Source organism: Poecile atricapillus (assembly GCF_030490865.1).
Source record: "Poecile atricapillus isolate bPoeAtr1 chromosome 36 unlocalized genomic scaffold, bPoeAtr1.hap1 SUPER_36_unloc_2, whole genome shotgun sequence".
NCBI lineage: Eukaryota > Metazoa > Chordata > Aves > Passeriformes > Paridae > Poecile > Poecile atricapillus.
Window position 1 is genome coordinate 79,077 of NW_026708992.1, and position 26,996 is coordinate 106,072.

Genomic DNA, 26,996 nt, shown 5'->3' on the forward strand with positions numbered 1-26,996 from the left:
TCACTTTTACCCCAAAAATTCCCATTTTTATTCTCAAAAAATCCCTTTTTATCCCCAAAAATTCCCTTTTTATCCCCAAAAATTCCCTTTTTATCCCAAAAAATCCCATTTTTATCCCAAAAATTCCCTTTTTATCCCCAAATTTCCCTTTTCCCCTTTTTTTCCAGGAATAAAAATCCCAAATTTCTCTTTTTCCTTAAACTCAACTTTATTGACCCAAAGCCGGCGCCGATCCCGGGGAATTCCGGGAATTCTGGGAATTCTGGGGGGGTTTCTTGGGAATTTTGGGGCCATTTCTGTGGATTTTGGGTTCATTTTTCTGAATTTTGGGTCAATTTTTATCAATTTTGGGTCTTTCTGTGGCTCTGGGTCAATTTTGGGGCCGTTTCTCTGAATTTTGGGTTCATTTTTATGAATTTTGGGTTCATTTTTATGAATTTTGGGTCAATTTTTCTGCATTTTGGTGCCAGTTTTATGAATTTTGGGTTCATTTTTCTGCATTTTGGGTTCGTTTTTGTGAATTTTGGGTCCATTTTTCCATTTTTTGGGTCATTTTTGGCCATTTTGGGGCATTTTGGGCCATTTTTGGGTCGTTTTTGGCCTTTTTCGGGTCATTTCTGCCCATTTTTGGGTCATTTTGGGTCGTTTTTCGCCATTTTTGGGGCATTTTTTGCCATTTTTGGGTTGTTTTTGGCCATTTTTGGGTCATTTTGGGCCATTTTTGGGTCATTTTTTGCCATTTTGGGTCATTTTGGGCCATTTTTGGGTCGGTTTTGGCCATTTTTGGGTAATTTCTGGCCGTTTTGGGTCATTTTTGGGCCATTTTGGGCCATTTTTGGGCCATTTTTGGCCGTTTTGGGGCATTTTTGGGTCGTTTCTGGCCATTTTTGGGTCATTTTGGGCCATTTTTGGGTCATTTTTTGCCATTTTTGGCCATTTTGGGTCATTTTGGGCCTTTTCTGGTTATTTTTGGCCATTTCTGGGCCATTTTCAGGTCGTTTCTGGCCATTTTTGGGTCATTTTTTGCCATTTTGGGTCATTTTTGGCCGTTTTGAGCCATTTTTGGGTCGTTTTTGGGTCGTTTTTGGCCATTTTTGGGTCCTTATTGGCCATTTTTGGGTTGTTTTGGGCCATTTCTGGGTCATTTTGGGCCATTTTTGGGTCGGTTTTGACCATTTTCGGGTCATTTTTTACCATTTCTGGGCCATTTTTGGGACATTTTTGGCCATTTTCGGGTCGTTTCTGGCCATTTTCGGGTTGTTTTTGGCCATTTTGGGTCATTTTGGGCCTTTTTCTGGTTGTTTCTGGCCATTTTCGGGTCGTTTTTGGGTCATTTTTGGCCGTTTTGGGCCATTTTCGGGTAGTTTCTGGCCATTTCCGGGTCGTTTTTTCCCGTTTTCGGGTCGTTTTTTCCCGTTTTTTCCCGTTTTTTGCCGTTTCTGGCTCAGAAGAAGAGCCCCCGCATGCGGCGGCCGATGCCCTGGCGGTCGTAGAGGACGTTGAATTTGTTCACAAACTGGTTCATGGTGTTGCAGGTTTTGGTGATGGTGCCCAGGTACGCCATCAGCCCCACGTCGTTGCATTGCTGACAAAAAAAAATGCAATTTTAGGGGTGTTCCTAAAAAAATAATGGGAATTTTAGGGGTGTTCCTAAAAAAAAATGGGAATTTTGGGGGTGTTCCTAAAAAAAATGGGAATTTTTGGGGGTGTTCCTAAAAAAAATGGGAATTTTAGGGGTGTTCCTAAAAAAAAATGGGAATTTTTGGGGGTTTTTCTTAAAAAAAAAGGGAATTTTTGGGGGTTTTCCTAAAAAAAAATGGGAATTTTTGGGGTGTTCCTAAAAAAAAAATGGGAATTTTTGGGGTTTTCCTAAAAAAAAATGGGAATTTTAGGGGTGTTCCTAAAAAAAATGGGAATTTTGGGGGGTTTTTCTTAAAAAAAAAGGGAATTTTTGGGGGTTTTCCTAAAAAATGGGAATTTTGGGGGTGTTCCTAAAAAAAAATGGGAATTTTGGGGGTTTTTCTTAAAAAAATGGGAATTTTTGGGGTGTTCCTAAAAAAAAATGGGAATTTTAAAGGTATTCCTAAAAAAAAAACGGGAATTTTGGGGGTGTTCCTAAAAAAAAATGGGAATTTTGGGGGTGTTCCTAAAAAAAAATGGGAATTTTGGGGGTGTTCCTAAAAAAAAATGGGAATTTTGGGGGTGTTCCTAAAAAAAATGGGAATTTTTGGGGGTTTTTCTTAAAAAAAATGGGAATTTTGGGGGTGTTCCTAAAAAAAATGGGAATTTTGGGGGTGTTCCTAAAAAAAATGGGAATTTTGGGGGTGTTCCTAAAAAAAAATGGGAATTTTTGGGGTGTTCCTAAAAAAAAATGGGAATTTTAGGGGTGTTCCTAAAAAAAAATTGGAATTTTAGGGGGTGTTCCTAAAAAAAAATGGGAATTTTGGGGGTGTTCCTAAAAAAAAATGGGAATTTTGGGGGTGTTCCTAAAAAAAAATGGGAATTTTGGGGGTGTTCCTAAAAAAAATGGGAATTTTGGGGGTGTTCCTAAAAAAAAAGGGAATTTTAGGGGTGTTCCTAAAAAAAATGGGAATTTTGGGGTGTTCCTAAAAAAAAATGGGAATTTTTGGGGGTTTTTCTTAAAAAAAAAGGGAATTTTTGGGGTGTTCCTAAAAAAAATGGGAATTTTGGGGGTGTTCCTAAAAAAAATGGGAATTTTGGGGGTGTTCCTAAAAAAAAAATGGGAATTTTAGGGGTGTTCCTAAAAAAAATGGGAATTTTTGGGGTGTTCCTAAAAAAAATGGGAATTTTGGGGTGTTCCTAAAAAAAAATGGGAATTTTTGGGGTGTTCCTAAAAAAAAATGGGAATTTTTGGGGTGTTCCTAAAAAAAAATGGGAATTTTGGGGGTGTTCCTAAAAAAAATGGGAATTTTGGGGGGTTTTCCTAAAAAAAATGGGAATTTTAGGGGTGTTCCTAAAAAAAATGGGAATTTTAGGGGTGTTCCTAAAAAAAAAAAAATGGGAATTTTGGGGGTGTTCCTAAAAAAAAATGGGAATTTTTGGGGGTGTTCCTAAAAAAAAATGGGAATTTTTGGGGGTGTTCCTAAAAAAAATGGGAATTTTGGGGGTTTTCCTAAAAAATTTGGGAATTTTGGGGGGTTTTTCCCCAAAAAATTGGGGATTTTGGGTGATTTTGAGGGGATTTTGGGTGTATTTTGGGTGTATTTTTGGGGGTATTTTTGGGTGTATTTTTGGGGTGTTTTGGGGTATTTTGGGTGTATTTTTGGGTGAATTTTTGGCCTAAATTTGGGGTATTTTGGGAGTATTTTTGGGCTAAATTTGGGTGTATTTGGGGTGTATTCTGGGTGTATTTTGGGTGTATTTTTGGGCTGTATTTGGGGTGAATTTTTGGGGTGGATTTGGGGTATTTTGGGGCTGTATTTTTGGGGTATTTTGGGCTGTATTTGGGGTATTTTGGGTGTATTTGGGCTGTATTTTTGGGGTATTTTGGGGTGGATTTGGGGTATTTTGTGTGTATTTTGGGGTATTTTTGGGTGTATTTTGGGTGTATTTTTGGAGTGGATTTGGGGTATATTTTGGGGTAAATTTGGGGTATTTTGGGATGTATTTTTGGGGTATTTTTGGGGTATTTTTGGGTGTATTTGGGGTGTATTTTTGGGTGTATTCGGGGTGAATTTGGGGTATTTTGGGCTGGATTTTTGGGGGTATTTTGGGTAATTTTGGGCTCTATTTTGGGCTGTATTTTTGAGTATTTTGGGTGTGGTTTTGGGCTGTGTTTGGGGTATTTTGGGGTGAATTTGGGGTATTTTGGGTGTATTTGGGCTGGATTTTTGGGGAATATTTTGGGGTAAATTTGGGGTATTTTGGGTGTATTTTTGGGCTGTATTTGGGGTGAATTTGGGTGTATTTTGGGTGTATTTGGGGTGCATTTTTAGGATGAATTTGAGTTATTTTGGGCTGTATTTTTGGGCTGTATTTGGGGTATTTTTGGGATATTTTGGGCTGTATTTTGGGTGTATTTTTGGGGTGAATTTGGGATATTTTGGGCTGTATTTGGGGTGAATTTTTGGGTGGTTTTGGGGTGTTTTTTGGGTGTATTCGGGGTGAATTTGGGGTATTTTTGGGTGGATTTTGGGGCTGTATTTTTGGGTGAATTTTTGGGGTATTTTGGGAGTATTTTTTGGGTGGATTTGGGGTATTTTTGGGCTGTATTTGGGGTGAATTTTTGGGCTAAATTTGGGGTATTTTGGGTGTATTTTGGGCTGTATTTGGGTGTATTTTGGGTGTATTTTTGGGGTGGATTTGGGGTATTTTGGGCTGTATTTTTTGGGCTAAATTTGGGTGTATTTGGGGTGTATTTTTGGGTGTATTTGGGTGTATTTTTGGGCTAAATTTGGGGCTGTATTTTTGGGGTATTTTTGGGTGTATTTGGGGTGAATTTTTGGGGTGGATTTGGGGTATTTTGGTGTATTTTGGGGTGTATTTTTGGGCTGTATTTGGGGTGAATTTTGGGGTAAATTCCCGGTGTTTTGGGTGTATTTTGGGCCTGTATTTTTGGGGTATTTTGGGCTGTATTTGGGGTATTTTGGGTGTATTTGGGGTGTATTTTTGGGTGTATTTTTGGGGTGAATTTGGGGTATTTTTGGGTGTATTTTGGGTGTATTTTGGGTGTATTTTGGGCTGTATTTTTGGGTGTATTTTTGGGGTGTTTTGGGGTATTTTTGGGATGTATTTGGGGGGAATTTTTGGGCTGAATTTGGGGTATTTGGGGTGTATTTTTGGGGTATTTTGGGCTGTATTTGGGGTATTTTGGGATGTGTTTTTGGGCTGTATTTGGGGTGTTTTTGGGGTGAATTTGGGGTGTTTTTGGGGTATTTTGGGGCTGTATTTTTGGGGTATTTTGGGGTATATTTTGGGGTATTTTGGGGTATTTTGGGCTGTGTTTTTGGCGTGAATTTGGGGTATTTTGGGGCTGTATTTTTGGGGTATTTTCGGGTATATTTTGGGGTATTTTGGGCTGTATTTGGGCTATTTTGGGCTGTGTTTTTGGGGTGAATTTGGGGTATTTTGGGGCTGTATTTTCGGGGTGAATTTGGGGTATTTGGGGCTGTATTTTTGGGGTATTTTGGGCTGTGTTTTTGGGGTGAATTTGGGTTATTTTGGGCTGTATTTTGGGGGTATTTTGGGGTATATTTTGGGGCATTTTGGGGTATATTTTGGGGTATTTTGGGGTATTTTGGGGTGTGTTTTTGGGGTGAATTTGGGGTATTTTGGGGCTGTATTTTTGGGGTATTTTGTGGCTGTAATTTGGGGTATTTTGGGGTATATTTTGGGGTATATTTTGGGGTATTTTGGGGTGTGTTTTTGGGGTGAATTTGGGCTATTTTGGGGTTGTATTTTTGGGTGTATTTGGGCTGTATTTGGAGTATTTTGGGGTATATTTTGGGGTGAATTTGGGCCGTTTTGGGGGCTCCTCACGTCGTAGAAGTCGGTTTTGAACTTGTCGGTGCTGAGCACGGGCAGGCAGTGGCAGAGGGCGCAGGCCTCGCGCAGGATCTCGTGGTTGAACGGAACCTCCCCTGCAATTTGGGGCAAAAAAACCCAAAATTGGCATTCGGGGACCCCACAGAAAAAATCAGCGACCCCAAAAACCCCCAAAACCCCCCCGGAAAACCCCAAAAAAACCCCAAAACCACCCCAAAAAAAACCCAAAAAAACCCGAAACTGCCCCAAAAAAACCCAAAAAACCCCAAAACCACCCCAAAAAAACCCCAAAAAAACCAAAACCACCCCAAAATCCTAAAAAAACCCAAAACTGCCCCAAAAAAACCCAAAAAAACCCAACTTAAAATCCCCCCAAAATCACCAAAAAATCCCCAAAAATACAAAATAAAAATCCCTTAAAAATCCAATTTAAAACTCTCCAAAAATCCCCAAAAATTGATATTAGAACCCCCCCAAAAAATTGGGGAAAAACCCTTCAAAAATCCAAATTAAAATCCTCCAAAAATCAGGAAAAAATCCCCAAAAATTCAAAATAAAATCCCCCAAAAATCACAAAAAAAAAATTTAAAATAAAATGCCCAAAAATCCAAATTAAAATCCAAAAAAATTCAGGAAAAAATTCCCCAAAAATCCAAATTAAAACCCCCAAAAAAATCAGGAAAAAAATCCCCCAAAAATCCAAATTAAAATTCCCAAAAACCCAAATGAAAATCCTCAAAAATCAGAAAAAAAAATCCAAATTAAAATTCCCCAAAAACCCAAATTAAATCCCCCCCAAAAAAATCAGGAAAAAAAAATCCCCAAAAATCCAAAATAAAATCCCCCAAAACCACAAATTAAATCCCAAAAAAAATTCAGGAAAAAATCCCCAAAAATCCAAATTAAAATCTCCAAAAACCCAAATGAAAATCCTCAAAAATCAGAAAAAAAATCCCCCAAAATCCAAATTAAAACCCAAAAAAATTGGGAAAAAAAATCCCCAAAAATCCAAATTAAAATTCCCAAAAATCCAAATTAAAATCCCCAAAAATCCAAATTAAAACCCCTAAAAATTCAAATTAAAACCCCCAAAAATATAGAAAAATTCCCCCAAAATCCAAATAAAATCCTCAAAAATCAAGAAAAAAAATCCATAAAAATCCAAATTAAAATCCCCCAAAAATCAGAAAAAAAAAATCAAAAAAAAAATCTCAAAAAAATCCAAATTAAAACCCCCAAAAACCCAAATTAAAAAACCCCAAAAACCCAAAATAAAATCCCCCAAAAACCCAAATTAAATTCCCAAAAATCCAAATTAAAATTCCCAAAAATCCAAATTAAAACCCAAAGAAAATTCAGGAAAAAAAATCCCCAAAAATCCAAATTAAATCCCCAAAAAAATTCAGGAAAAAAAAATCCCCAAAAATCCAAATTAAAACCCCCCAAAAATCACAAAAAAAATCCAAATTAAAATCCCCAAAAATCCAAATTAAAACCCCAAAAAATTCAGGAAAAAATCCCCAAAAATCCAAATTAAAATCCCCAAAAATCCAAATTAAAATTCCCCAAAAATCAGGAAAAAAATCCCCAAAAATCCAAATTAAAACCCAAAAAAATTGGAAAAAAAATCCCCAAAAATCCAAATTAAAACCCAAAAAAATCGGGGAAAAAAATCCCCAAAAATCCAAATTAAAACCCAAAAAAATTCAGGAAAAAAATCCCCAAAAATCCAAATTAAAACCCAAAAAAATTGGGAAAAAAATCCTCAAAAACCCAAATTAAAACCCAAAAAAATTGGGAAAAAAATCCTCAAAAATCCAAATTAAAACCCAAAAAAAATGGGAAAAAAAATCCCCAAAAATCCAAATTAAAATTCCCCAAAATCAGGAAAAAAAATCCCCAAAAATCCAAAATAAAATCCCCCAAAAACCCAAATTAAATCCCCAAAAACCCAAATTAAATCCCAAAAAAAATTCAGAAAAAAATCCCCAAAAATCGAAATTAAAACCCCCAAAAAATGGGAAAAAAATCCCCAAAAATCCAAATTAAAATCCCTAAAAATCCAAATTAAAACCCCCCAAAACCCAAATTAAAAAACCCCAAAAATCCAAATTAAAATCCCCAAAAATCCAAATTAAATCCCCCAAAAATCCAAATTAAAATCCCCAAAAATCCAAATTAAAATTCCTAAAAATCAAAATTAACATTCCCAAAAGTCCAATTTAAAATTCCCAAAAATCCAAATTAAAATCCCTAAAAATGAAAATTAAAATCCCCAAAAATCCAAATTAAAATCCCCCAAAAATCCAAATTAAAATCCCCAAAAATCCAAATTAAAATCCCCCAAAAACCCAAATTAAATCCCAAAAAAAATCACGAAAAAATCCCCAAAAATCCAAATTAAAATCCCTCAGAAACTCAAATTAAAACCCCCAAAAATCCAAATTAAAATTCCCAAAAACCCAAATTAAAACCCAAAAAATCAAAATTAAACCCCCCAAAAATCCAAATAAAATCCTCAAAAATCCAAATTAAAATTCCCAAAAATCTGAATTAAAATCCCCCAAAAACCCAAATTAAAACCCAAAAAAATTCAGGAAAAAATCCCCAAAAATCCAAATTAAAACCCAAAAAAATCCGGAAAAAAAATCCCCAAAAATCCAAATTAAAATCCCCAAAAATCCAAATTAAAATTCCCAAAAACCCAAATTAAAACCCCAACAAAATCCAAATTAAAATTCCCAAAAACCCAAATTAAAACCCAAAAAAATTCAGGAAAAAATCCCCAAAAATCCAAATTAAAACCCCCAAAAACCCAAATTAAAACCCCAAAAAATCCAAATTAAAACCCCCCAAAAATCCAAATTAAAATCCCCAAAAACCCAAATTAAACCCCCCAAAAATCACTAAAAACCCCCCAAAAACCTCCCCCAAACTCCGTTTTTTTTCCCCAGATCCCTCCAGGATTTGGGGAATTTCTGGGATTTGGGGAATTTTTTGGGATTTGGGTTTTTTTTGGGATATTTTGGGGATATTTTGGGATATTTTGGGGTTTTTCCTCACCGGCCTCGGCGGCTCGGACGTACTCGAGGATGAGGCGAACGCGGCTGTGCAGCATCTTGATAGCGCTGTGCTGGGCAATCAGGTGCTCTGCCACTGGATTTGGGGAAAATTCCCGGGATTTTGGGAAAATTCCACAATTTGGGGAAAAATCCCAGGATTTTGGGGCTTTTTCTGGGATTTTTGGGGCTTTTTTTGGGGTTTTTTTGAGGGATTTTTGGGGTTTTTTTGGGGAATTGATGGCGCTGTGCTGGGCAATCAGGTGCTCTGCCACTGCAATTTGGGGAAAATTCCAGGGATTTTGGGAAAATTCCAGGATTTGGGGAAAATTCCAGGGGTTTTGGAAAGAATTTGAGGGATTTTTGGGGTTTTTTTGGGAGAATTTGGGGTTTTTTTGGGGGATTTTTGGGGTTTTTTTGGGGAATTGATGGCGCTGTGCTGGGCAATCAGGTGCTCTGCCACTGCAATTTGGGGAAAATTCCAGGGATTTTGGGAAAATTCCAGGATTTGGGAAGAATTCCTGGGATTTTGGGGCTTTTTTTGGGGAGAAATCCCGGGATTTTGGGGTTTTTTTGGGGGATTTTTGGGGTTTTTTTGGGGAATTGATGGCGCTGTGCTGGGCAATCAGGTGCTCTGCCACTGGATTTGGGGAAAATTCCCGGGATTTTGGGAAAATTCCAGGATTTGGGGAGAATTCCCGGGATTTTGGGGTTTTTTTGGGGGATTTTGGGGTTTTTTTGGGGAATTGATGGCGCTGTGCTGGGCAATCAGGTGCTCTGCCACTGGATTTGGGGAGAATTCCAGGGATTTTGGGAAAATTCCAGGATTTGGGGAGAAATCCCGGGATTTTGGGAAAAATTTGAGGGATTTTGGGGTTTTTTTTGGGGAGAATTTGAGGGATTTTTGGGGTTTTTTTGGGGAATTGATGGCGCTGTGCTGGGCAATCAGGTGCTCTGCCACTGGATTTGGGGAGAAATCCAGGGATTTTGGGAAAATTCCAAGATTTCAGGACAATTCCGGGGGTTTTTGGGACAATTCCTGGGATTTTGGGGCTTTTTTTGGGGAGAATTTGAGGGATTTTTGGGGTTTTTTTGGGGAATTGATGGCGCTGTGCTGGGCAATCAGGTGCTCTGCCACTGGATTTGGGGAGAATTCCAGGGATTTTGGGAAAATTCCAGGATTTGGGGAAAATTCCAGGATTTTGGGGCTTTTTTTGGGGAGAAATCCCGGGATTTTGGGGTTTTTTTGGGGGATTTTGGGGTTTTTTTGGGGAATTGATGGCGCTGTGCTGGGCAATCAGGTGCTCTGCCACTGCAATTTGGGGAAAATTCCAGGGATTTTGGGAAAATCCCAGGATTTTGGGGGAAATTTCAGAGATTTTTGAGGGAATTCCAGGGGTTTTGGGGCTTTTTTTGGGGAGAAATCCCGGGATTTTGGGGTTTTTTTGGGGGATTTTTGGGGTTTTTTTGGGGAATTGATGGCGCTGTGCTGGGCAATCAGGTGCTCTGCCACTGCAATTTGGGGAGAATTCCAGGGATTTTGGGAAAATTCCAGGATTTGGGGAGAAATCCCAGGATTTTGGGAAAATTCCAGGCATTTTTGGGGAGAAATCCCGGGATTTTGGGGCTTTTTTTGGGGAAAATTCCCGGGATTTTGGGGTTTTTTTGGGGGATTTTTGGGGTTTTTTTGGGGAATTGATGGCGCTGTGCTGGGCAATCAGGTGCTCTGCCACTGCAATTTGGGGAGAATTCCAGGGATTTTGGGAAAATTCCAGGATTTTGGGAAAATTCCAGGGGTTTTGGGAAAAATTTGAGGGATTTTTGGGGTTTTTTTGGGAGAATTTGGGGTTTTTTTGGGAGATTTTGGGGATTTTTTGGGGAATTGATGGCGCTGTGCTGGGCAATCAGGTGCTCTGCCACTGCAATTTGGGGAGAAATCCCGGGATTTTGGGAAAATTCTGCGATTTGGGGACAATTCCAGGGGTTTTTGGGACAATTCCTGGGATTTTGGGGCTTTTTTTGGGGAGAAATCCCGGGATTTTGGGTGTAAATCTGTGGATTCAGTGGATTTTGGGTGTAAATTCCCAGATTTTGTGTATAAATCCCTGGATTTTGGGTATAAATTCCCAGATTTTGGGTGTAAATCTGTGGATTTTGGGTATAAATCCCTGGATTTCGGGTGTAAATTCCCAGATTTCGGGTGTAAATTCCCATATTTTGGCTGTAAATCCCTGGATTCAGTGGATTTCGGGTGTAAATTCCCAGATTTTGGGTGGAAATCCCGGGATTTTGTGTATAAATTCCCGGATTTTGGGTGTAAATCCCAAGATTTTGGGTGTAAATCCCAGGATTCAGTGGATTTTGTGTATAAATCCCTGGATTTTGTGTGTAAATTCCCAGATTTTGTGTGTAAATTCCCAGATTTTGGGTGTAAATTCCCAGATTTTGTGTATAAATTCCCGGATTTCGGGTGTAGACCTGTGGATTCAGTGGATTTTGTGTGTAAATTCCCAGATTTTGGGTGGAAATCTGTGGACCCAGCAGATTTTGTGTATAAATCCCGGGATTTTGTGTATAAATTCCCGGATTTTGTGTATAAATTCCCGGATTTCGAGTGTAGACCTGTGGATTCAGCAGATTTTGTGTATAAATTCCCGGATTTTGGGTGGAAATCCCGGGATTTTGGGTGTAGACCTGTGGATCCAGCAGATTTTGTGTGTAAATTCCTGGATTTTTGGGTGTAAATCCCTGGATTTTTGGGTGTAAATCCCGGGATTTTGGCTCTCACCAGTGCTGTTCTCCCCTCCGCCCGTCGCCGTCATCCTGGCCACGTGATCCACCCCGATCCTCTCGGCCTCCTCGGTGGCCAGCGTGTAGGGCAGCTCGGCAAACAGCATGGTGGCCTGGGCAAGTCCCAAAATTCCCAAATTCCCGAAATTCCCGGCCCAAAAATTCCCAAATTCCCAAAATTCCCGACCCAAAAAACCCCCGGGGGAAATTCCCGGGGAAAAAAGGCTCAAAATGGCCAAAAAATGACAAAAATGGGGATGGATTTGGGCTGAAATGGCCCCAAAATGGAAGAATTTGACCCAAAATTCCCAAATTCCCAAAATTCCCGGCCCCAAAATTCCCAAATTCCCAAAATTCCCAGCCCCAAAAATTCCCAAATTCCCAAATTCCCAAATTCCCGAAATTCCCGGCCCAAAAATTCCCAAATTCCCGAAATTCCCGGCCCCAAAATTCCCAAATTCCCGAAATTCCCGGCCCAAAAAACCCCCGGGGGAAAAATCCCAGGGAAAAAAGAGCTGAAAATGGCCAAAAAATGACAAAAATCTATAAAAATGGGGATGGATTTGGGCTGAAATGGTCCAAAAATGGAAGAATTGGACCCAGAATTCCCCAAAATTCCCAAATTCCCAAAATTCCCGGCCCAAAAATTCCCAGGGGAAAAATCCCAGGGAAAAAGGAGCTCAGGGAAGGCTCAAAATGAACAAAAATCAACAAAAATTTAACTCCAAATATTCCCCAAAAAAATCCCAAATCCCCACAAAAAAACCCAAAATTCCATAAAAATCCCAAAATCCCATAAAAAAATCTCCCCAAAACCCCAAAATTCCCCCAAAAAAATCCCTGAAATCCAAAAAAAACCCCAAAATTCCATAAAAAACACACAAAATTCCCCCAAAAAAACCCCAAAATTCCCTAAAAAATCCCCAAAATCCCCAAACAACCCCAAAATTCCATTAAAAATCCCCAAGATTCCATAAAAAAAACCAAAATTCCATAAAAAACTCCCAAAATACCATAAAAAAGCCCCAAAATTCCATAAAAAAAAACTCAAAATCCCCCCAAAAAACCCCAAAAATCCGTAAAAAACCTCAAAAATTCCATAAAAAATCCTCCAAAATTCCATAAAAAACCCAAAACCCCAAAAAAACCCCAAAATTCGCCGAAAAACCCCAAATTCCCTAAAAAATCCCAAAATTCCATAAAAAACTCCAAAAATTCCATAAAAAAACCCAAAATTCCATAAAAAAAGCCCCAAAATCCCATAAAAAATCCCCAATATTCCATAAAAAAACCCCAAAATTCCATAAAAAATCCCCCAAATTCCATAAAAAAACCCAAATTCCACAAAAAAACCCCAAAATTCCATAAAAAACCCCAATATTCCATAAAAAAACCCCAAAATTCCATAAAAAACCCCAATATTCCATAAAAAAACCCCAAAATTCCATAAAAAATCCCCAAAATCACCTAAAAAACTCCAAAAATTCCACAAAAAAAGTCCCAAAATTCCATTAAAAAATCCCCAAAATCCCACAAAAAAATCCCAAAAATCCCCAAAAATCCCCTTAAAATTCCCCAGATTTTCCCCCAAATCCCCAAATATTCCCAAAATTCCCAGAATTCCAGAGAATTCCGGAGAATTCCAGAGAATTCCCGGATTTTGGGGCTCACCTCTCCGTTGATGATGTCGATCACGGACTCGAAGACGCTCACGGGGAGCTGGGGGGACCCAAAAATTGGGAAAAAGGGGAAAAAATTGGGATTTTCCCAAAGTTTTGGGGGTTTTTCCCAAAAATCGGGGATTTTTCCCAAAAATTGGGGATTTTTCCCAAAAATTTGGGGATTTTTCCCAAAAATTTGGGATTTTTCCCTCAAAAATTGGGGGTTTTCCCAAAGATTTTGTGGTTTTTTCCTAAAATTTTGTGGATTTTTCCCCAAAAATTGAGAAAATCTCCCAAAAATTGGGAAGTTTTCCCAAAAATTTGGGGATTTTTCCTTAAAATTGGGGATTTTCCCCAAAAATCTGGGATTTTTCCCAAAAATTTGGGGATTTTTCCCAAAAATTTGGGGATTTTTACCAAAGTTTTGGGGGATTTTCCCAAAAATCTGGGATTTTTCCCAAAAACTTGGGGATTTTTCCTTAAAATTGGGGATTTTTCCCCAAAAATCTGGGATTTTTCCTAAAAACTTGGGGATTTTTCCTTGAAATTGGGGATTTTCCCCAAAAAACTGGGATTTTTCCCAAAAATTTGGGATTTTTTCCCAAAAATTTGGGATTTTTCCCTCAAAAATTGGGGGTTTTCCCAAAGGTTTTGTAGTTTTTTCCTAAAATTTTGTGGATTTTTCCCCAAAAATTTGGAAGTTTTCCCAAAAATTTGGGAATTTTTCCTTAAAATTGGGGATTTTTCCCAAAAATTTGGGGATTTTTCCTTAAAATTCGTGATTTTTCCCAAAAATTGGGGATTTTTCCCAAAAATTCCGGGATTTTTCCCATAAATTTGGAATTTTTTCCCCAAAATTGGAGATTTTACCCCAAAACTTGAGAATTAATCCCCAAAAATTGGTGAATTTTCACCAAAAATTGGGATTTCCTTTCCAAAATTGAGGTTTTTTCCCAAAATTGGGGATCTTTTCCCAAAACTTGGAATTTATTCCCCCAAATTTGGAGTTTTTTCCCCAAAATTCAGAATTTTTCCCCCAAATTTGTGATTTTTTTCCCCAAATTTTGGAGTTTTTTCCCCAAATTTTGAACTTTTTCCCCAAATTTTGAACTTTTTTCCCAAAATCTGTGATTTTTTCCCCAAAATTTGGATTTTTTCCCCAAAATTCAGATTTTTTCCCCAAATCTGTGATTTTTCTCCCCAAAATTCCTGGTTTTTCCCCAAAATTTGGAGTTTCTTTTCCAAAACTTGGGATTTTTTCCCCAAATTTGGAGTTTCCCCCAAAATCTGTTATTTTTTCCCCAAAATCTGTGATTTTTCCCCAAAATTTGGAGTTTTCACCTCAAAATTCAGAATTTTTCCCCCAAATTTGTGATTTTCTCCCCAAATTTTGGAGTTTTTTCCTCAAAATGTGGAGTTTTTTCCCCAAATTTTGAACTTTTTTCCCCAAAATTCCTGTTTTTTCCCCAAATTCGTGATTTTTTTCCCCAGAATTTCTGTTTTTTTCCCCAAAATTTGGGATTTTTTTCCCCAAATCTGTTCTTTTTTCCCCAAATTTTGAAGTTTTTTCCCCAAATTTTGGAGTTTTTTCCCCAAATCTTGAACTTTTTTCCCCAAATCTGTGATTTTTTTCCCCAAAATTCCTGGTTTTTCCCCAAAATTTGGGATTTTTTCCCCAAATTTGTGTTTTTTTCCCAAAATCCCCGTTTTTCACCCCAAACTCACGTCGGTGTGTTTGGTCATGGGGTTCAGTTTCAGGAACAGGGGGCTCTCGATGATCTCACAAACCTGACAAAAAAAATTCCCAAAAATTCCCAAAATCTCCCCAAATTCCTGCTGGAAACTTCTGGGAATTCCCAAAATTCCCAATTCCAGCGGAAATCCGGGAAAAATTCACCCAAAATCCCCCAAAATCCCCCCAAAAAAACCCCAAAATCCACAAAAAATCCTTCCAGGATCCCAAAAATTCCCAAAAATTCCCAAAATTCCCAAAAATTCCCAAAAATCCCCAAAAATTCCCAAAAATCCCCCAAAATTCCACCCAGGACCCCCCAAATTCCCAAAAAACCCCAAAATCCACAAAAAATCCTTCCAGAATCCCAAAAATTCCCAAAAACTCCCAAAATTCCCCAAAATTCCCAAAAATCCCCCAAAATTCCCAAAAATCCCCCAAAATTCCCAAAAATTCCACCCAGGACCCCCCAAATTCCCAAAAATTCCCCCAAAATTCCTCCAAAGTTCCCAAAATCCCTCCCAAAATTCCCAAAAATTCCCAGAAATTCCCCCCAAGATTCCCAAAAATCCCCCAAAAATTCCCCAAATCCATCCCAAAATCCCAAAACTCCCCCAAAAATTCCCAGAAATTCCCCCAAAATTCCCAAAATTCCACCCAAAATTCCACCCAGGACCCCTCAAACTCCCAAAAATTCCCCCAAAATCCCTCAAAAGTTCCCAAAATTCCCAAAAAACCCCCCAGGACCCCCCAAAATTCCCAAAAATTCCCAGAAATTCCCGGAATTCCCAGAAATTCCCCCAAAATTCCCCTCAAATTCCCAAAAAAAACCCCCAAAAAATCCCCAAAAATTCCCAAAAATTCCAAAAAAACCCCCCCAAAAATCCCCCAAAATTCCCAGAAATTCCCAAAAATTTCCAGAAATTCCCCCAGAATTCCCAGAAATTCCCCCAAAATTCCCCTCAAATTCCCAAAAAAACCCAAAAAAATCCCCCAAAATTCCCAGAAATTCCCAAAAATTCCCCAAAAATTCCCGGAAAATTCCCCAAAATTCCCCTCAAATTCCCAAAAAAAAACCCCAAAAAATCCCCAAAAATTCCAAAAAAACCCCAAAAAAATCCCCAAAATTCCCAGAAATTCCCAGAATTTCCCAAAAATTCCCAGAAATTCCCCAAAAATTCCCCAAAAATTCCAAAAAAAACCCCAAAAAAATCCCCCAAAATTCCCAAAAAAACCCGAAAAAATTCCCCAAAAAAATCCCCCAAAATTCCCAGAAATTCCCAGAAATTCCCCCAAAATTCCCCTCAAATTCCCAAAAAAACCCCAAAAAATCCCCAAAAATTCCAAAAAAAACCCCCAAAAAATCCCCAAAAAATCCCAAAAAATTCCCAGAAATTCCCCAAAATTCCCAGAAATTCCCAGAAATCCCCAGAATTCCCAGAAATTCCCGGAATTCCGGGATTCCCACCTGTTTGTGGACGTGGATGTCGGCGGGCTCGGGGGGCCCCCCCATCGTGTACCAGCCCAGGAATTCCAGGTCCTTGAACACCTGCTTGACTTTTTTTGGGATAAAGGAGAGAAAATCCCGGGATTTGGGAGGGTTGGGAAAGGCCAGAATTCCCAGGAATTCCACCCAAAAAAATTCCCGGGAGTTCCCACAAAAAATTCCTGAAATTCCCAGAAAAAATCTCGAAATTCTCACCAAAAAAATCCACCCAAAAATTAAAAATATTCCCTGAAATTCCTTAAAATTCCCCTCTCAAAATTCCCAGAAATTCCCAAAAAATTCCACCCCAAAATTCCACAAAATTCCACCCAAAAAATTCCCAGGAATTCACCCCAAAAATTCCCAAAATTCCCATAAAAAATCCCAAAATTCTCACAAAAAAATCCACCCAAAAATTAAAAATATTCCTTGAAATTCCTTAAAATTCCCCTCTCAAAATTCCCAGAAATTCTCCCAAAATTCCACCCCAAAATTCCTCAAAATTCCACCCAAAAAATTCCCAAAAGTTCCCTCCAAAAATTTCCAAGAATTCCCACAAAAAATCCCCCCAAAAATTAAAAAAATTCTCAAAATTCCTTAAAATTCCCCTCCCAAAATTCCCACAAAATTTCACCCCAGAATTCCTCAAAATTCCCACAAAAATTCCCGGGAATTCACCCCAAAAATTCCCGAAATTCTCAGAAAAAATCACAAAATTCTCACCAAAAAATCCACCCAAAAATTAAAAATATTCCCTGAAATTCCTTAAAATTCCCCTCTCAAAATTCCCAGAAATTCTCCCAAAATTCCACCCCAAAATTCCTCAAAATTCCACCCAAAAAATTCCCAAAAGTTCCCTCCAAAAATTTCCAAGAATTCCCACAAAAAATCCCCCCAAAAATTAAAATATTCCTCGAAATTCCTTAAAATTCCCTTCCCAAAATTCCCAGAAATTCCCCCAAAATTCCACCCCAAAATTCCACAAAATTCCACCCAAAAAATTCCCAAAATTCCCAGAAAAAATCCCAAAATTCTCACCAAAAAATCCACCCACAAATTAAAAAAAATCCTCAAAATTCCTCAAAATTCCCTTCCCAAAATTCCCAGAAATTCCCACAAAATTCCACCCCAAAATTCCTCAAAATTCTACCCAAAAAAATTCCCGGGAATTCACCCCAAAAATTCCCGAAATTCCCAGAAAAAATCCCAAAATTCTCACCAAAAAAATCCACCCAAAAATTAAAAATATTCCCTGAAATTCCTTAAAATTCCCTTCCCAGAATTCCCAGAAATTCTCCCAAAATTCCACCCTAAAAATTCCCAAAAGTTCCCCCCAAAAATTCCCAAGAATTCCCACAAAAAATCCCCCCAAAAATTAAAAAAATTCTCAAAATTCCTTAAAATTCCCCTCCCAAAATTCCCAGAAATTCCCACAAAATTCCACCCCAAAATTCCTCAAAATTCCACCCAAAAAATTCCCAGGAGTTCACCCCAAAAATTCCCAAAATTCCCACAAAAAATCCCAAAATTCTCACCAAAAAAATCCACCCAAAAATTAAAAATATTCCCTGAAATTCCTCAAAATTCCCTTCCCAAAATTCCCAGAAATTCCCCCAAAATTCCTCAAAATTTCACCCAAAAAATTCCCAGAAATTCCCCCAAAAATTCCCAAATAAATCTGGAATAAAATCCCCCCAAAAATCCCAGAAATTTCCCCAAAAAATCCTCAAAAAGTTCCTAAAAATTACCCCAAAAAAATCCCCAAAATTCCCAGAAATTCCCCCCAAAATTCCTCAAAATTCCACCCAAAGAAATTCCCAAAAATCCGCCCAAAAATCCCAAAAAAATCTGATAAAAATCCCCAAAAAAATCCTCAAAAATCCCAGAAATTTCCCCAAAAAATTAATAAAAAAAACCACAAAAAATTCCCAAAAATTCCCCCCAAAAAAATCCGAAAAAAAAATCCTAAAAATTCCCAGAAAATTCCCAAAAATTCCCAGAAAATTCCTGGAATTCCCAGTCCCACTGCTGCTCCTTGGTGTAACCCCACTTCTCACCTGTGACCCCAAAACCTCAAAAAAATCCCCCAAAAATCTCAAAAAAAATCCGAAAAAAATCCAAAAAAAATCGAAAAAATAATTGAAAAAAATTCCTAAAAATTCCAAAAAAATTCCCAAAAAAATTCCCAGAAAATTCCCAAAAATTCCCAGAAAATTCCTGGGATTCCCAGTCCCACTGCTCCTCCTTGGTGTAACCCCACTTCTCACCTGTGACCCCAAAACCTCAAAAAATCCCCCAAAACCTCAAAAAAAACCCCAAAAAAACTCAAAAAAAAAACCCAAAAAAATAAAAAAAAAAAAAATAAAAAAAAATTCCTAAAAATTCCCAAAAACTTCCCAAAAATTCCCAGAAAATTCCTGGAATTCCCAGTCCCACTGCTGCTCCTTGGTGTAACCCCACTTCTCACCTGTGACCCCAAAAACCCAAAAAAATGCCCCAAAAACCTCAAAAAAAATCCGAAAAAAATCTGAAAAAATAAAAAAAAAATAGAAAAAAAATCGAAAAAAATTCCTAAAAATTCCCAAAAAATTCCCAAAAATTCCCAAAAATTCCTGGAATTCCCAGTCCCACTGCTCCTCCTTGGTGTAACCCCACTTCTCACCTGTGACCCCAAAACCTCAAAAAATCCCCCAAAAATATCAAAAAAAATCTGAAAAAAATAAAAAAAAAAAAAAAATTGAAAAAAATTCCTAAAAATTCCCAGAAAATTCCAAAAAATTCCCAGAAAATTCCCAAAAATTCCCAGAAAATTCCTGGAATTCCCAGTCCCACTGCTCCTCCTTGGTGTAACCCCACTTCTCACCTGTGACCCCAAAACCTCAAAAAATCCCCCAAAAACCTCAAAAAAAATCTGAAAAAAATCCAAAAAAAATCCAAAAAAATTCCAAAAAAATCGAAAAAAAATCCTAAAAATTCCCAGAAAATTCCCCAAAATTCCCAAAAATTCCTGGGATTCCCAGTCCCACTGCTCCTCCTTGGTGTAACCCCACTTCTCACCTGTGACCCCAAAACCTCAAAAAATCCCCCAAAAACCTCAAAAAAAATCCAAAAAAAATCAAAAAAAAATCCAAAAAAAATAAAAAAAAAATCGAAAAAAATTCCTAAAAATTCCCAAAAAATTCCCAAAAATTCTCAAAAATTCCTGGAATTCCTACTCACACTGCTCCTCCTTGGTGTAGTAGTACTCCTTGTCGATGAGCACGTGTCCCCCCGAGGTGTGAGCCAGCAGCTCGAAGGAATTCATCACCTCGATGTTCCGACCCTCCTGGCGCCCGATCAGAGCCCCGATCACTGCAGGGGGAATTGGGGGATTTTGGGGGGATTTGGGAGGTCCTGGAGGGGATTTGGGGGGTCCTGAGGGGATTTGGGGGGGATTTGGGGGGTCTTGGGGGGGGTTTGGGGGGTTTTGGAGGGGATTTTGGGGGGTCCTGGGGGGGTCCTGGAAGGGATTTGGGGGGGATTTGGGGGGTCCTGGGGGATTTGGGGGGTCTTGGGGGAGTTTGGGGGGTCCTGGAAGGGATTTGGGGGGTCCTGGAAGGGATTTGGGGGGTCCTGGAAGGGATTTGGGGGGTCCCAGGGGGGATTTGGGTGCCCGATCAGAGCCCCGATCACTGCAGGGGGAATTGGGGAGGGGATTTGGGGGGTCCTGGGGGGGTCCTGAAGGGATTTGGGGGGATTTGGGGAGTCCTGGAAGGGATTTGAGGGGTCCTGGAAGGGATCTGGGGGGGTCTTGGGGGAGTTTGGGGGGTCCTGGAAGGGATTTGAGGGGTCCTGGGGGGAGTTTGGGGGGTCCCAGAGGGGATCTGGGGGGATTTGGGGGGTCCTGGAAGGGATTTGGGGGGGATTTGGGGGGTCCTGGAAGGGATTTGTGGGGTCTTGGAGGGGATTTTGGGGATCCTGAGGGGATTTGGGGGGTCCCAGAGGGGATTTGGGGGGACCTGAGGGGGTCCTGGGGGCTTTGGGGGGTCCTGGGGAGTCCTGGAGAGAATTTGGGGGGTCCTGGGGGGGATTTTGGGGATCCTTGAGATGATTTTTGGGATCCTGGAGATCCCTGAGGTAATTTTGGGGATCCTGGATGGAATTTTGGGGATCCTGGATGGAATTTTGGGGATCCTGGAGGGGATTTTGGGGATCCTGGATGGAATTTTGGGGATCCTGGGAAGGATTTTGGGGATCCTGGATGGAATTTTGGGGATCCTGAGAAGGATTTTGGGATCCTGGATGGAATTTTGGGGTTCCTGGGAAGGATTTTGGGGATCCTGGGGGTGATTTGGGGATCCTGGATGGAATTTTGGGGATCCTGGAGGGGATTTTGGGGATCCTGGATGGAATTTTGGGGATCCTGGGAAGGATTTTGGGGATCCTGGATGGAATTTTGGGGATCCTGGGAAGGATTTTGGGGATCCTGGATGGAATTTTGGGGATCCTGAGAAGGATTTTGGGATCCTGGATGGAATTTTGGGGTTCCTGGGAAGGATTTTGGGGATCCTGGGGGTGATTTGGGGATCCTGGATGGAATTTTGGGGATCCTGGAGGGGATTTTGGGGATCCTGGATGGAATTTTGGGGATCCTGGGAAGGATTTTGGGGATCCTGGATGGAATTTTGGGGATCCTGGGAAGGATTTTGTGGATCCTGGATGGAATTTTGGGGATCCTTGAGGTGATTTTGGGGTCCTGGATGGAATTTTGGGGATCCTGGATGGAATTTTGGGGTTCCTGGATGGAATTTTGGGGATCCTGGATGGAATTTTGGGGATCCTGGATGGAATTTTGGGATCCTGGATGGAATTTTGGGGTTCCTGGGAAGGATTTTGGGGATCCTGGATGGAATTTTGGGGATCCTGGAGGGGATTTTGGGGATCCTTGATGGAATTTTGGGGATCCTGGAGGGGATTTTGGGGATCCTGGGGGTGATTTGGGGATCCTGGAGGGAATTTTGGGATCCTGGATGAAATTTTGGGAATCCTGGAGGGGATTTTGGGGATCCTGGATGGAATTTTGGGGATCCTGGATGGAATTTTGATGTTCCTGGGAAGGATTTTGGGGATCCTGGGGGTGATTTGGGGATCCTGGATGGAATTTTGGGGATCCTGGACGGAATTTTGGGGATCCTTGAGGTAATTCTGGGATCCTGGGGGTGATTTGGGGATCCTGGATGGAATTTTGGGGATCCTGGATGGAATTTTGGGATCCTGGATGGAATTTTGGGATCCTGGGAAGGATTTTGGGGATCCTGGAGGGGATTTTGGGGATCCTGGATGGAATTTTGGGGATCCTTGAGGTGATTTTGGGGATCCTTGAGGTGATTTTGGGGATCCTGGATGGAATTTTGGGGATCCTGGGAAGGATTTTGGGGATCCTGGATGGAATTTTGGGGATCCTGGGAAGGATTTTGGGGATCCTGGATGGAATTTTGAGGTTCCTGGGAAGGATTTTGGGGATCCTGGATGGAATTTTGGGGATCCTGGATGGAATTTTGGGGTTCCTGGGAAGGATTTTGGGGATCCTGGATGGAATTTTGGGGATCCTTGAGGTGATTTTGGGGATCCTTGAGGTAATTCTGGGATCCTGGATGGAATTTTGGGAATCCTGGAGGGGATTTTGGGAATCCTGGAGGGGATTTTGGGAATCCTGGAGGGGATTTTGGGGATCCTGGATGGAATTTTGGGATCCTGGATGGAATTTTGGGGATCCTGGATGGAATTTTGGGAATCCTGGAGGGGATTTTGGGAATCCTGGAGGGGATTTTGGGAATCCTGGAGGGGATTTTGGGGATCCTTGAGGTAATTCTGGGATCCTGGGGGTGATTTGGGGATCCTGGATGGAATTTTGGGATCCTGGATGGAATTTTGAGGTTCCTGGGAAGGATTTTGAGGTTCCTGGGAAGGATTTTGGGGCACCAGCATCTCCCAGCAGAACCCCCCGAGTCTCTTCTGGGAACACTTTGTGAAGCTGTGACCGGAATTGTTGGGAATTCTGGGGATTTTTGGGAATTCTGGGGATTTTTGGGAATTCTGGGGATTTTTTGGGAATTCTGGGGATGTTTTCTGGGATCTCACCCTGCCCGTTCCGTCCCTCCTGGGAGCGCAGTCGGATCCAGTGGTCGGAGATGTTGAGGATCACCAGGGGGTGCAGAGCCACGGAAACGCTGCCGGTCACTCCTCCGGCCATCACCTGCGCCACTGCCGGGAGACATTCCCGGGATTTGGGGATATTCCCAAAAATTCCCAAGGATTTGGGGACATTCCCAAAAATTCCCGGGGATTTGAGGTAATTTCCAGTGGTTTTGGGGCCATTCCCAGGGGTTTTTGGGGCCGTTCCCGGGGGATTTGGGGCAATTCCCGAAAATTCCCAAAGGATTTGGGGCCATTCCCAAAAATTCCCGAGGATTTGGGGCCATTCCCAAAAATTCCCAGTGGTTTTAAGGCAATTCCCAAAAATTCCCAGGGATTTGGGGCCATTCCCAGTGGTTTTGGGGCCATTCCAGGGGGTTTTTTGGGTCGTTCCTGGAGGATTTGGGGCCATTCCCAAAAATTCCCAAAGGATTTGGGGCCGTTCCCAAAAATTGCTGGGGATTTGGGGCAGTTCCCGAAAATTCCCAGGGATTTGGGGCCATTCCTGGGGGTTTTGGGGCCATTCCCGGGGATTTGGGGCCATTCCCAAAAATTCCCAAAGGATTTGGGGCCATTCCCAAAAATTCCCAAGGGATTTGGGGCCATTCCCCAAAATTCCCGGGGATTTGAGGTCATTTCCAGTGGTTTTGGGGCAATTCCCGGGGGTTTTGGGGCCATTCCTGGGGGATTTTGGGGTCGTTCCTGGAGGATTTGGGGCCATTCCCAAAAATTCCCAAAATATTTTGGGCAATTCCCAAAAATTCCCAAAGGATTTGGGGCCATTCCCAAAAATTCCCAAAGGATTTGGGGACATTTCCCAAAATTCCCGGGGATTTGGGGCCATTTCCAGTGGTTTTGGGGCAATTCCCGGGGGTTTTGGGGCCATTCCAGGGGGATTTTGGGGTCGTTCCTGGAGGATTTGGGGCCATTCCCAAAAATTCCCGAGGATTTGGGGCCATTCCCCAAAATTCCCGGGGATTTGAGGTCATTTCCAGGGGTTTTGGGGCAATTCCTGGGGGTTTTGGGGCCATTCCAGGGGGTTTTTTGGGTCGTTCCTGGAGGATTTGGGGCCATTCCCAAAAATTCCCGAGGATTTGGGGACATTCCCAAAAATTCCCAGTGGTTTTAAGGCAATTCCCAAAAATTCCCAGGGATTTGGGGCCATTCCCGGGGGTTTTGGGGCCATTCCAGGGGGATTTTGGGGTCGTTCCTGGAGGATTTGGGGCCATTCCCAAAAATTCCCAAAGGATTTTGGGCAATTCCCAAAAATTCCCAGGGATTTGGGGCCATTCCTGATGGATTTTAGGGCAATTCCCGGGGATTTGGGGCAATTCCCGTGGGTTTTTGGGGCAATTCCTGAGGGATTTTGGGATGTTCCTGGGTTTTTTCTGGGCCATTCCCGGGGGATTTGGGGCCATTCCCAAAAATTCCCAAAGGATTTGAGGCAATTCCCAAAAATTCCCAAAGGATTTGGGGCCATTCCCAAAAATTCCCAAAGGATTTGGGGACATTCCCCAAAATTCCCGGGGATTTGAGGTCATTTCCAGTGGTTTTGGGGCAATTCCCGGGGGTTTTGGGGCCATTCCAGGGGGTTTTTTGGGTCGTTCCTGGAGGATTTGGGGCCATTCCCAGAAATTCCCAAAGGATTTGGGGCCATTCCCCAAAATTCCCGAGGATTTGGGGACATTCCCCAAAATTCCCGGGGATTTGAGGTCATTTCCAGTGGTTTTGGGGCAATTCCCGGGGGTTTTGGGGCTATTCCTGGGGGATTTGGGGCCATTCCCAGAAATTCCCGGGGATTTGAGGTCATTTCCAGTGGTTTTGGGACCATTCCTGGGGGATTTTGGGATGTTCTTGGGTTTTTTGGGGGCCATTCCCAAAAATTCCCGAGGATTTGGGGACATTCCCAAAAATTCCCAGTGGTTTTAAGGCAATTCCCAAAAATTCCCAGGGATTTGGGGCCATTCCTGGGGGTTTTGGGGCCATTCCCGGGGGATTTGGGGCCATTCCCAAAAATTCCCAAAGGATTTGGGGCCATTCCCAAAAATTCCCAAGGATTTGGGGACATTCCCAAAAATTCCCGGGGATTTGAGGTCATTTCCAGTGGTTTTGGGGCAATTCCCGTGGGTTTTGGGGCCATTCCAGGGGGTCTTTGGGGCCATTCCCGGGGGATTTGGGGCCATTCCCAAAAATTCCCGGGGGTTTTGGGGCAATTCCTGAGGATTTTGGGGCAATTCCCGGGTTTTTTTTGGTCATTCCCGAAAATTCCCAAAGGATTTGGGGACGTTCCCGAAAATTCCCGAGGATTTGGGGCAATTCCTGAGGATTTTGGGGCCATTCCCGAAAATTCCCAAAGGATTTGGGGCCATTCCCAAAAATTCGCAAAGGATTTGGGGACATTCCCCAAAATTCCCGGGGATTTGAGGTCATTTCCAGTGGTTTTGGGGCTATTCCTGGGGGATTTGGGGCCATTCCCAGAAATTCCCAAAGGATTTGGGGCCATTCCCAAAAATTCCCGAGGATTTGGGGACATTCCCCAAAATTCCCAGGGATTTGAGGTCATTTCCAGTGGTTTTGGGACCATTCCTGGGGGATTTTGGGATGTTCTTGGGTTTTTTGGGGGCCATTCCCAAAAATTCCCGAGGATTTGGGGCAATTCCCCAAAATTCCCGGGGATTTGAGGTCATTTCCAGTGGTTTTGGGGCAATTCCCGGGGGTTTTGGGGCCATTCCAGGGGGTCTTTGGGGTCGTTCCTGGAGGATTTGGGGCCATTCCCAAAAATTCCCAAAGGATTTGGGGCCATTCCCAGAAATTCCCAAAGGATTTGGGGCCATTCCCAAAAATTCCCGAGGATTTGGGGACATTCCCAAAAATTCCCAGTGGTTTTAAGGCAATTCCCTAAAATTCCCGAGGATTTGGGGCCATTCCTGATGGATTTTAGGGCAATTCCCGGGGATTTGAGTCAATTCCCGGTAATTTTGGGGCAATTCCCGGTGATTTTGAGGCTCTCCCTGGCATTTTTCCCCTCACGATTTGTCCCTTCCCGGTGCCGCTCCCGTTATTCCCGGTGTTATTCCCGCTGTTATTCCCGTTATTCCCGGCACCATTCCCGCTGCTCCCGCCGCCGCCTGCCCCACCCCCCGTTATTCCCGGGGCCATTCCCGGTGATTTTGGGGCCATTCCCGGTGATTTTGAGGCTCCCCCCGGAATTTTTCCCCTCACGATTTGCCCCTTCCCGGTGCCGCTCCCGTTAACGCCGCCGCCCTTCCCGCTGCCCCCGCCCTCACCTGCCCCATCCACCTCCATCCCGCCGTTGTTCCCGGTGCTCCCGGTGCCGTTCCCGGCGCTCCCGGGGCCTCCCCCGCTCCCGGCGCCTCCTCCGCAGGAGCCGCCGCCTCCCGGCGCCGCCGCCGCCATCTTGGCGCCCTCACCGGGCAAGCGTAGGGGAGGAGGGGGCGGAGCTCCAACAAAACGCGATTTGATTGGACAACGCTCCGAAGGGGCGGAGCTTCTTGAATAGTTTACTTTGATGCGGAGTTTTGATTGGGCGATACTAAAAATGGGCGGGGCTTAAAAAAGGCGGGACGACAGAGCAGCGTTTTGATTGGTCAATGCTTTAATGGGTGGGGCTGCGCGGGGCGGGGCTTTGCAGCCGCGCATGCGCGGTGAGGGAAGGCGCTCCCAGTTCTTTCCTAAGGTACCCCAGTTCATCCCAGTTCCAAATCTCTCTCTCCCAGTTTATCCCAGTTCCAAATCTCTCTCTCCCAGTTTATCCCAGTTCGCTGTTAACGTCTCCCAGTCCACCACGGCTCCCTCCTAACGTCTCTTAGACCTTTCCCAGTCCGTTCCAGTCCATCCCAGTTCCCTCCCAGTCCATCCCAGTTCCCTCCCAGTCCCTCCCAGTCCCCTCCAGTCACCCCAAAATGCCCCAGCACTGCCCGCAGCGCTACGTAAACGGCGTAAGGAGCGCACGGCTGCCCTCAGCGCTATACAAACGGCGTCCGGTTCATCCCAGTCCCCTCCCAGTTCATCCCAGTCCCCTCCCAGTTCATCCCAGTCCACCGTAAACGCCCCGCCGCTGCCCCCCAGCGCGACGGGAACGGCGAACGGGCCCCGGGACCGGTAATGGCGGAGCGCTACGCAAACGGCGCACGGTTCCCGCCGCTGCCCTCAGCGCTACGCAAACGGCGTAAAGTTCCCGCCGTTGCCCTCAGCGCTACGCAAACTGCGCACGGTTCCCGCCGCTGCCCTCAGCGCTACGCAAACTGCGCACGGTTCCCGCCGCTGCCCTCAGCGCTACGCAAACGGCGTAAAGTTCCCGCCGTTGCCCTCAGCGCTACGCAAACTGCGCACGGTTCCCGCCGCTGCCCTCAGCGCTACGCAAACTGCGCACGGTTCCCGCCGCTGCCCTCAGCGCTACGCGAACGGCGCGAGGAGCGCGCTCTGCCCGCCCCGGTTCTCCACGGAAACAGCGCAAAACCTTCCCCAGCCTCCGGTACCGGCGGTGGCGGGAGGGTCCCGGTAACCGGGGGAGAGGGGTCCCGGTAACCGGGGAGAGGGGTCCCGGTAACCGGGGGAGAGGGGTCCCG

At 42.7% G+C, this 26,996-nt stretch overlaps 1 protein-coding gene across 1 annotated transcript; it reads right to left on the bottom strand.

Moving 5' to 3' along the window:
* Positions 1 to 1,325: 1,325 nt before the first annotated feature.
* Positions 1,326 to 25,863, bottom strand: COPS6 (COP9 signalosome subunit 6). Its single transcript, XM_058828463.1, has 10 exons — positions 25,695 to 25,863; positions 22,354 to 22,476; positions 19,453 to 19,584; positions 16,216 to 16,304; positions 14,741 to 14,803; positions 13,026 to 13,073; positions 11,353 to 11,467; positions 8,569 to 8,661; positions 5,500 to 5,600; positions 1,326 to 1,585 (listed from the first exon to the last, which is right to left on the bottom strand). Exons 1-10 carry the CDS (start codon positions 25,822 to 25,824, stop codon positions 1,445 to 1,447), a joined length of 1,035 nt encoding a protein of 344 aa, XP_058684446.1. The 5' UTR covers positions 25,825 to 25,863; the 3' UTR covers positions 1,326 to 1,444.
* Positions 25,864 to 26,996: the final 1,133 nt, after the last annotated feature.

Bases quoted from the DNA above. Each gene is read 5' to 3' on its own strand.
- COPS6 (XM_058828463.1), bottom strand. From the start codon at position 25,824: ATGGCGGCGGCGGCGCCGGGAGGCGGCGGCTCCTGCGGAGGAGGCGCC. The intron at 11,468-13,025 runs GTGAGCCCCAAA...GGACTTGCCCAG, and splicing joins TCGACATCATCAACGGAGAG to GCCACCATGCTGTTTGCCGA. The intron at 8,662-11,352 runs GTGAGAGCCAAA...CCCCAAATCCAG, and splicing joins CGGAGGGGAGAACAGCACTG to TGGCAGAGCACCTGATTGCC.